Source organism: Dendroctonus ponderosae, unplaced genomic scaffold, assembly GCF_020466585.1.
Source record: "Dendroctonus ponderosae isolate FM_Combo_2020 unplaced genomic scaffold, Dpon_F_20191213v2 Dpon_F_20191213_580, whole genome shotgun sequence".
Taxonomy (NCBI): Eukaryota; Metazoa; Arthropoda; class Insecta; order Coleoptera; family Curculionidae; genus Dendroctonus; species Dendroctonus ponderosae.
Window position 1 is genome coordinate 1 of NW_026018795.1, and position 10,827 is coordinate 10,827.

General features: G+C 38.2%; 1 protein-coding gene across 1 annotated transcript; it reads left to right on the forward strand.

Moving 5' to 3' along the window:
* Window positions 1-5,065: 5,065 nt before the first annotated feature.
* Window positions 5,066-10,523, forward strand: LOC125504736 (neurofilament heavy polypeptide-like; the record flags this gene model as incomplete). Its single annotated transcript, XM_048667141.1, is given in 3 exon segments — window positions 5,066-5,305; window positions 5,626-6,779; window positions 10,292-10,523. Coding segments are annotated over 3 exon segments (1,626 nt in total), but the record flags the coding sequence as incomplete, so codon positions are not given.
* Between the last annotated feature and the right edge of the window lie 304 nt (window positions 10,524-10,827).

Below are 10,827 nucleotides of genomic sequence, written 5' to 3' on the forward strand. Positions count from 1 at the left end.
ATCAGAAGCATTAAACTTCGTTATTCCCGTTATGAATTGCAATTTCGATTAATAAAACAAAAAATCTAGTGCATTTATTCAGTTTATATTAAAAATATGTAAATTATAAACATTAGTGTATATACAGGGTGTTGCAATAAGGATGGTAAGCGACTGTATCTTGGAAAGTATGTGTTGAATAGTGATCGGGAAAAAAATTTCATAACAAACTTGACGAAAAGAATTTGCTGGAAATTATTTTCAAATTTCTCAGATGACCACTAGATGGCGTAATTGCAAACGGTATTTTAACAAGTCGATTTTATACAGAAATTGTACCTATAAGTGAAACATCTAGTAAGTTTAGTCAAAAGATCATAAAAAACCGTACTACTTTGCTTATGAACTTTTTTCCTAAATAAAGGGACACGCTATCCTCTAATAACATAAACGGTTATTAATTTATTATTGTGCATGCGCAGAATAACGGATAACGTAAAACGTGTTGTAATTAAGGGGCCTAAAAACTCCCTAGTTTTAGTCGCATTTCTTGCTGAAAATGATTTATTTTTGTTCTTCTTTAACAGCCCCTAACCAACGCGCCTGGCAAGCGTGGTGTTTTAATGCCAACTCCTTTCATAGATGGTTATGTCGGAATTTAAAACATGTGGCCATGTGGCTCAGGCGTGTAGAGGTGAAAACCCGGAATCTCGCATTGATACTTCAGTCAGCCCCGTGGATTCTGCGAGGGACAAACTTTCAATAGATGATAAGAGGAGACGAAGAAAACTTGAAGAAACCCTTTACGTGGGGATGTACAATATCCGCACCATACGGCTGGAAGAACATCTCAGCGGCCTGGAACACGAATTGTAGGACATAAAGTCGGATGTCATAGGGATCAGCGAAACAAGACTGAGCAGCGAAGCGGTCACTATCCTTAAATCCGGACATTTGCTGTTCCAAAAGAACTCCGACACAAACTCACACATCGTAGTCGTTGCCATACTGGTTCACGAAAAGAAGAAACACTTGGTTGCAAAGACAACTAACTACTAAAGTAATTTACACCTCTGCCATTTCTGCTGATCAGGAATCTGAGCTCTTACATGTCCACCTCCTATTTGGTGGCTTTTGGAAGAAGGTGTTCATGCAGTACAGGTTTTCCTCTTGTAGGAAATTTATTAGCTTGTCCCCTCGTTCGTTTGCATAGCCAAGTCCATGTGTTCCGCTATTGTTTTCGGTTCCTACCGTAGCGTTAAAGTCTCCTATTATGATTTTGTACTGGGTTATTTCTGATCTTATAGCCTGTGAGATGTTCTCATATAATTGATCCGCGTCTTCTCCTCCTTAGGTACTCGTTGGAGCATATACCTGGACTACTTGGAGACTATATCTCTTTGATATTTTAAGGACTATGTATAATATCCTTGGTGATATTGACTTTAAATTTGTTACTAGATGTTTTACTTTCGTATGTATTAATATTGCTATTCCGCTGATATCTGTTTTGTTTCCGTCGTTCTTCTGATATAATATGTACCCTGATTTGACCGATCGGCATTTTTCCTCGGGTAGTCTCGTTTCACACAGACCAACGATGTCCCAGTTGATTTATTGGAGTTCTTCTTCCAGTTCCGCTTGTCGCTCATTGATCACATTCTTCTGAAGTAGCAATATGGTAGTGTGGTTTGTTGCGATTTTGGTGGTTTTTGCGAATTCTTTGCAACCCCCCAAATCCTTGAGGTTCAGTTGACATACAGATGTCCTACCCACCTGGACTACGATTCCATTTGTTTTGTGATTCGCCATTTGTGCAGAGTTTGGCGGTTTTTAAGCTAGTTTTCTTCCCCGCAAGTTAAACGGGTTGGAAGAAATTCCACCGGCTTTTAACGTGGAGAACCGACGCTGTTTTCAGTCGCTGATCTAGAGACAGACGCTGACATGCCAGTTTTGGTCCGTCCCGGGTATATAGAATTCCCCGGTACCCATCATATCTGGTGGGCCTTCCCCTATACGCCACCTTTAGTCTACATGAATGAAATTTCGACAACATTTTGATAACTACTAATACAAAGTGTTTTCAAGTTTTTTTCAGTTTCAAAACAAAGTTGAGAAACCAGCCCAAATTCATTTTTTTTTAATGCAAGCCCTTGAACCACGTATCATTCGTTTGGTAATACTATTTTTACGCTTAAGGGCGCACTATAAGGGTTGCAATTTCTTGCTTTCCCTGGACTGGGTTTTTTTTTTAAATGAGCACTGCATCTCATTCTTCATATATTATGCGAGATTTTCGCTTTTTATCGAAGTAATGGAGTTCACAGGAGATGTTCAAAGTTCTGTTCGTTTAACTCCAAATATGGCTGTGTTCCAACAACGTTATCGTGCATTCCTGGCAGCACAGATAGGTCGTTTTGTTTTATTTAGGAAGTAATAATTCATTAAAAAAAGCAACAAAAACATTGTTTTTGGCTTTATCTTAAAAATAACATTCCATCTAATAAAACACTTGTTTTTTTTTATTTTATCGTATTAGGTTAACAAGTTTTTTTTCACTAAAGTGACATCAATATTCAAATTGTGTTCTTACTTGAAATAGTCGCTATTTATTTCCTAAGTTCGATTGACTATTGCGGTGTTTGTCATCCATTTTGTGTAATTCAGATTTTTCCTTGTTAAAGAGTTGGGTAAGTACTTCACATCTTTGTATTATCGTTATTATGATACTTGTAAAAGCGTTTAAAAAACTAAGGAAAGTAGCATTACCGATAATTACTTATTGGAACATAAAAAAAATGGTTAAGTTGCAGATTTCGATGTTTGGGCATGTTTATCTTGAAACATTTTTTTTTCGTTAGTACATTTTTTAAAGTTTTAATCAATATGAAATTTGTGTGCCAAGTTGTGCCTATATCGAAGAAATATATAGAAATTTTTTTTGGAACGATGTCAATTGGGAAAAGCGATCTGTTTGATGTTTGGTGTGGAGGAAGCTTATTACAAGAAAATAATGCTGCTGTTTTGATCTATGTTTTAAATAAGCTTCATTTAGAAGATAATCAAGATGACAGTAAACGTGATTCAGTACAAGAAATGGTAAATAGCTTTACTAGTTCTGTTTCGAAAATGTGGAAAAACTGCATTCGCACTCGAAAGGTTTTCGAAAAGAGACATTCTGACTGGCTGCAGAAAAACATTATTTTTTGGAAGATCAAAACAAACCTGGTCCAACCAGAGGCAGACTTTGCAAACTTTTTATGGATCTAGGTAGCAAGCGAAAGAAACAAAAAGCTTATGCCGGTTTTGCAAAAGTACTCAACAGAAGAATTGATCTTCGCTGCACGAAGAAGGCCCCTGGACAAAGAAATGCGTGGCATATTCTTAAAGGGCTTTCAGATCCAGAGAACGCCTACAGAATCAAGAAAGCAATTTCAACGTCACCTTTGGAGCCAGTTAAATACACGCCAGAAGAAGCACTTGCTTTATTTATTGATTCACGCCCAATCGCGCGTCAATCAGACAACCCACAGAATTATTGAGGCGTAAAAAAAAGTTTTCAATAATATTTTTATAAGTATCAAAGATAAAAAAATTGGTTTTATACATAAATGGGGATGCGACGGCAGTGCAAGCCATTCTACCTATAAGCAGCAGTTCAGTGGTGCCGACCAATAAAACTAATTTTTGCGAATAAAACAATATTAAACAACAAATATCGGAAATAGAAGCAACTATAGTCAGAAATATCAGTTAGAAATTTACCATACTTTCAAAATGACCATGATAGATGGGAAGCTGTTCAGCGTACTTGGTGAGTCTTCAACACAGACATGTGGTATATGCGGTGCAACCCCTAAAGTTATAAAGAACTTAAAAACAATATTAAATCTTACACCAAATGAAACTTAACAAACTTAAACTTATACAAAATACCCTTATGTTGCAATAAAACTTTCATTTTTGTATTAGACGTGAAACATATTTAAATTAAATAAATTATACTAACTAAAAATAGTATATATTGGAAGCCCTATTTTTTACCACTTAAAATAGTTAAAACCACCACTGTGCAGCAGTCTGGGGTCACATTTGGAGCAGCTTCTCGTATTCGCTTAACTAACTCCTGCTCAGTTTGTACCGGTGTTAGGAAGATCAGAGATTAAATGTGTTCTAGTGTCCTGTGTATTTTACATACTTGGTAAGAATATAGCCCTTCCTTGGGGGGAGGGGGGTTATCAGAACAATTATCCGGTGCCTGAAAAGTGTTAGTTGTGTTAACAGAGAATCCTTTGGAGCAAACAAATATACTGAGATAAAGAGAATATAATGAACAATACAAGCGACACACTCTGACAGATATGTTAATACAGGGTTGGTCTTAAATATGTTCCAACAAGTTGTGCAATGCTCCGCGTTCTCCTGGAAGGCTGCAATTGTCTTCGGTACCTGTTCCTCCATGTCAGAAAATCGAGCATCTCAAGATCGTTTTTTAACGGCGTCAATTCCAGGAGCAAATCGTTCAGTGTCTCCCTTTGCTGGTTCTTACTGCGTCTGCTATGTTGCTGTGGCATTTTCCCATAATTAATAACATATTCGCAAATTCAATGTTTCTGTACATTTTTTGAAAGAAGCTTCAAAGTAAGTCACAGTTTGACAAAAGCTTGTTATTTTTGACAAAAACTATCTCCATATAACTATTTGTTAATGGCAAAAAACATCATTGTCACTTTGACATTTCATCAAAAAATTTGAAGCAAAGACGTCATTTTCCTTTTCGAATCCTTAAGTATTCCAGTAGGCTACCAATAAAAAATGGGACCATTTAAAAATAATACTTATCTAATAACAAAGTTGAAATTCGACCTTCCACTTCAAATACCTTCTGGAAATTTTCGAAGAAAAAGTTCTATGTTTTTCTGGTACTGTATAGTGAGCCCCTATAGCCCCATAAAATAAATGACGCCAATTATTAATCACCCTTTATATTTATGGAGAATATAATAAAGTTATATCAGCATCAATCCTAATCAGGCTGACTACTTTATAGAGGTTTATTCTTTCTTGACTCATTTTTCTGTTCCAGATAAAAGAATTCGAACCTGAGAGTGCTGAAACATCATCAGAGAACGTCAGTCAATACTTGGATAAAGAGGAGGCGTGTCCGAAGGTCGCTGATGTAAAACCGAAACAAACGAGTCCCGTGCCCGAATCGGCAGATCGGAAACGAAAATTGTCTACAGAAAGTGGTCACAGCTTTATGAAGAGAATTCAAGATGCTAAGCGGAAGATCAAAGTTCCGAAAATAAGTTTCTCAACAAAAAAGGTGACTATCAATAAAGTCTACATTGATATAACTTCAGTACACTTTCACTAGTATGCAAGCACAAAGTTCAAGTTGCCATCCACAATCAACCTTTCATTAGCATTTGATAGTCTCAACATCTAACACAACTTTGCATTTTACTACTTATTAGCAATCATTTTGTGGCAACAAACACAAAAAGTACGTAAAGTCAATCTTACACTAAAACCTTGCTTTTACTTAATGAAAGAGCCTCATTTTATGCATCTTACGATCACTTACCGAAATCAGTTAAATTCACAATTTGTACGTTAACTTGAACTCGCGTATTTTTTCATCAGCTCATCAAGAAAAGTTCCAGTCTTCCCAAAGATACAATCCAGAAGAAGGTAAAGAAACAAACAGACAAAACGCTTTTACGGAAGACTGATGATAACCCTCAATACATCTACATCCCCTTGAAGCCTCCTCCCGGTGAAACAGACGAATTTTCACACTTGGAATTCCAGTCGCAGGGTAAAGAACTTATGAATGTTGGACCTGGTCAACCGCACACTGACGAAAATTCGAAGCAAATTATTGACGGCACCTTTGGAGGTCCTAATGTCGAATGTGATAATAATTTATTAGAGACCAATAAAATTTCCACTCTTCAGAACAGTTCTGAAAACCTCGACAGCAGTGAGCTAAATTCGCAACTAGAAAAATCCCAAGAGACAAATATTGAAAATACCGCAACTGCTCTTGAACCTGCACCTCATCCTGAAATACAATGTGATAGCAGTGGACCAACGGCTAAAATAGGAGTTCAGAAAACGACCAAAAAATCCCCACTAAAAATTAACCCAGCTTTCAAACAATTTTTAAAGGATGTTCGACATTTGAAAGTATCTGAAAAACCAGAAGTAGTAGACTCAAGTACAGAATCGAAAGGTCTTGCTCTGGATACAAAACCTGCATTGGAAATTGCGGAATCTCCTGTTGCTGCTGTAAATTTAAGCGCTGAATGCGCAACTAACCAAGCTCCCATTCTTCACCAAGATGAAAGTGACGTTGTTACTGATCCAGATGACCAACCTGCACCTGGAAATACTTCAGATGGTTCAGAAATTGCAGAAAACGACCAATTTGATAAACTTTTCGAAGCAGGCTGTTCAAAAAATTCTGATCCAACTAATATTCATGAGTTGATGGTGCCCCAAGAAACCAGCGGCTGTTCTGAAGCAGTAACACGAACAAGTCGAAGCAAAAGCGCAGAGCCAGAAAAGAGAAGAAAATTATCACTAGAAAGCCGCAAAAGTTTATCCAGATTAGGGCTAATGAAAAAAATTCGAGAAGTTTCCGGAAAAGTTACTAGTGCACTCTCTGTGGAGAATTTTAAACAACTTTTTCGGCCTGCCGAGAGTCCACAGAAAACGAAAACTCCCGAGAAAGAGCAAAAGTTGGCCAAGAAAGAAGTGAAAGCAAAAACTGAAGACAAATTGAAGAAGTGCAGGTAAACTTAGATTTAGTTTCCTAATTGTGTGAAACTACGCTTTGTCGTGGTGCTATGCGTAAATTGTTGAACTGGATCTAGCTTGTTGATATGATTTTGCACTTTAAATGACTAAAAACTAGGTAAATGCGTAAGTTAACTGCAGTTTTATCGGGCAAAGTACCAGTTTTATAATATAATTTTCCAATTTGTGCCAATGTGTTCGATCAGCACGGTATCAAAATTTAAATCAAATTTAGCTTGATTTCAATTAAATTCGTAAATGATTTTTTACATTAGCACAACATATTGTTATTGAGGGTTTTTGGCGGCATCTGGCATGTGTTCGAGATATTTCGCTTTAAAACTTCTATACCCAGTTTCTGGCAGATTGCTTGATTGGTTCAATAACTATCGGTGCTCTAACGCTGTAGGTTCTATAAATTATGGCGGGTTTCTCAACGTGTCTAAACGTCAATGCCTGAGGTCTATAAAGTAGGCAAAGCATTTGAATATAAAACTAACTTTCACCAGTCAAGTTACTACCTCTACAACACTAACCCTACACCCCCATTCTTTGTCGTCTCTTCATCTAAAAAACTCACCTTGTATTATATATAATATTGTGTTTGTCTTATGGGATGTTTATAGTTCATTTACTCCTAAATGGGCAAAGGTGGCACCACCTCAAGTTAAGGTCCGACTGCTCTGACGTCACGCTGACCATTTCGCAGTGAGAGTGAGTGAGAGCCCGCCCACTCTAGTTCTGTGGTATCTGACCGGCGCGGCCTACTCGTGACGACAGAGCAGTTGGGCCTTGACTTACTGTGGTGCCGGCAAAAGTAGCTTTCAAAACTATTCGTATAAATAAAGGATCGGTTAAACCATCCAACAACTAAATCTTAGTCATATTTATTGACAATTTAACATGGATCTGTTGATGCGCGATATATTGGAAATCGGAGTGGCCATTTCCAAGAAAATTAGACAATTTTTTGCTATTTACAGTTGACTTTTGTCTCTAGCGTGTTTTTGGAAGAATGGTATCTTATGTTTACCAAGTCTTTAGACACGTAACCATGTTTAATTTGATTTTAAATATCAGAAATTCTAGTTGCTATTTGAATTTTAATGCTATGGCCCGAATACCATCTTGATCCTCAATGTTCAAATCTGAAGGCTTGATGACGTCATACAAGGTAGTTAAGTTTTTCTTTTGCGTTCTTCCAAAATCGCCGTTTTGACCACCTTCAAAGTTTTCCCCGCCATTAAACTTCCTGTACTTTCTGCCAAAGCGCCTTGCATAAGCTCCTTTATGGCCTAGTTGACCACCTTTTCTGACTGGGATGGTCTTTAGATAGCTTGTGAAAATATCTGTCCGTGTGGGTGGCTATTCGATATACCTTGCGGTCCAAGCGATTCTCCTCCCTAGACACCAAAACATCCAGGAAGGCCAGTTGGTGGTTTTGTTCAACTTCCATGGTGAATTGGATGTCTGGGTGCTGTTTGTTTAGATGATCGAGGAAGATGTCCAGGTTGTCCTGTACATTTCTACAGTACAGTAGTACGCACGTCCCATCGAGATATCGGTACCAGAGCGTTGGTTTAAGGGGTACGGTGCTCAACGCTGTTTCCTCAAACTTCTCCATGAAAATATTCGCCACCCCATGGCTGAGTGGGCTTCCCATGGTTACTCCTTCCTTTTGTTCGTAGTAATCTCCATTCCACAGGAAGTAGCTGCCCTTTAGACAAGCCTTGAACAGATTTGTTGTACTCTCTTCAAATAGCTCCGCCACTAATTCTATGGATTCGTCCAAGGGTACCTTTGTGAATAGAGATACAACATCGAAGCTGACCAGCATGTCCGTAGGTTCCAGTTTGAGGTCTTGGATCTTCTTAATGAAATGTTTGGAATCCTTGAATGTATGTTTCTGTGGACGTCAAGTATGGCTGCAGAAGAGAGGATAGATATATCGTAAGTTGGTGATTCCGGGGCAGTGACGATTGGTCTTAGTGGTATTCCTTCCTAGTGAATCTTCGGTAATCCATACAAACGTGGAGGGAGGGCTTCTGACCTAATAATCCTCTTCATGGTGTTCTCGGCTATTGAGGATATTTTGATCAGGCGGTTCATGTTTCTGAGCTTGGCTCGAGTCGGGTCTTTTTTGAGGTTTGTGTAAGTGACTGGGTCCAATAAGTTTTGGATTTTCTGCTCGTGCTCCTCTCTGTTCATGATGACTGTAGCGTTTCCTTTGTCAGCTGAGAGGACGACAATGCTTGTATTTCTTCGTATTTCCTTGAGCGCATGTTGTTTTCTCTGCTTAAGTTGCTTGGTGGTGGTTTCGCTTTCCGTAGGATTTGGGTGGTTTACAGAGGTATTTCATTTGTCGTTTGTTCTGGGAGCCCTTGCAATGCTGTTTCGGTGTTTTGTGTCGGAGATAATTATCTCTATTGGTATCGTTCTTGGGCTAATATAAAAGTTTCATCCTTTGGCTAAGACAGATTGCTCCGCAGGCCTTAGTGAGTCACTGCTCAGGTTCACTACAGTTTGTGCTGCGTCCAGGCCTGATGTCGTTTGGGCCCTCTAGATTTGGCTTCCAATTTTTCAAATTTCTTGTTTTGTCTCTTCGTGGCTCTGTTCAATTCTCCTTGTATGCTGTTGTAGGAGATGGCAACGATCTTATTCCAGTCAGCGTAATGCAAACCGTTTCCCAGTTTATTGAAGAGGTTTAGCTAGTAACAGACAGCGAACTTCTAAACCAGCATAAATACAGACTGCGCCCGARGAATCGCATRGCAACAGTGTAAGCCTKCAAGCAAACCACTTCTGAAGATGCAAGCCAYRCGTGCTTGCGAAACGTCAAGAAGAAATTCTACCGAACGACGGCCTAAAWGCCCGAAAAACCYATTAGTTTCARTATTTTTAGCATTTAAKAAAATATCTTTCCTATGTCTAAATCATMTTATTGATCAACGACGTCTTACTCATTTTCAGGGATGTTGTTCTGGRATCATTMAATGAAAAGTATTGCAAATATTATTCTGAGCAGTGTTTTTGGTGCACATATTAACAGTTATTGCGGCTAAACTGATAATCATTTGGGCAAAAACARAAAACGAAAACTACAGAATTTTGTCACTTGAATAGTAACTAGAATACGAAGTACTTTACGACGACCAAAATTGAGAACKTTCCCTACCAAAAAACAATTTTATAACCCGAATTTAATTTACTATTAAATGTACTTTTCGTTSGAAAATATTAATTTTCTCCCGGTAGTGTACTTGTAATCGTAMACTGAGGAAAAATTCAAACAAAWCAACCAATTAGCAAARTTAAAAGGGAATATAATCCATGCTATCGCCCTYGCAATGGGAAATAAACTGGTCTACTTAGAATAACGTCATTCGTAAGCGCCTGGGCCTTGTTCTTAAGACGGTGTTGATTGCCCTGAGATGTGACTAAAAGAAGCACGTATTTTATAAATTAAGCTGAATTGAAGTTAACACTCAGTGTCCGCGTATATTTCCAGATCAACGCCAGTTGAACCAGTTTACATCAGGATCCCTCTCAAGCCACCAGAGGGTGAAACGGACGAATTCTCCTATTTGGAAGGAAATGCACCTGAATCTAGCATGACCGCGGAAAAAACGGTTGAGGATAGAAGCGATAGTTTAGATACAACGAGTCCCAGTGAAGTTAATAAGAAGGATATACAGTTTATTTTCCTGACGCCTCCAAGCGATGACGAACTACTGGATAAGGTAAGGGCATGATTGAGTTGGACATTCTGATTTTAAATGTCAAAATGTGAGAATATACCCCGATTATCTACATAAGCAAACAGGACTGTTTCAAGGAAAGCAAAAAAACGTTACATAAATGGTTTTTCGGAAATCTAATCACTTCTGAGAACTAAAACTTTACCTACCCAAGGTTTGTAGGTCCTTTCTACAACAGTCACGGTTAGTGTCGATTCTATTAATTCCAGTGGTTTCGAAATAAAAAAAAGGTGTGCGTCCCGGGACGTCGGACAGAATTGATAACTTCAAATGATATTTACAGAAA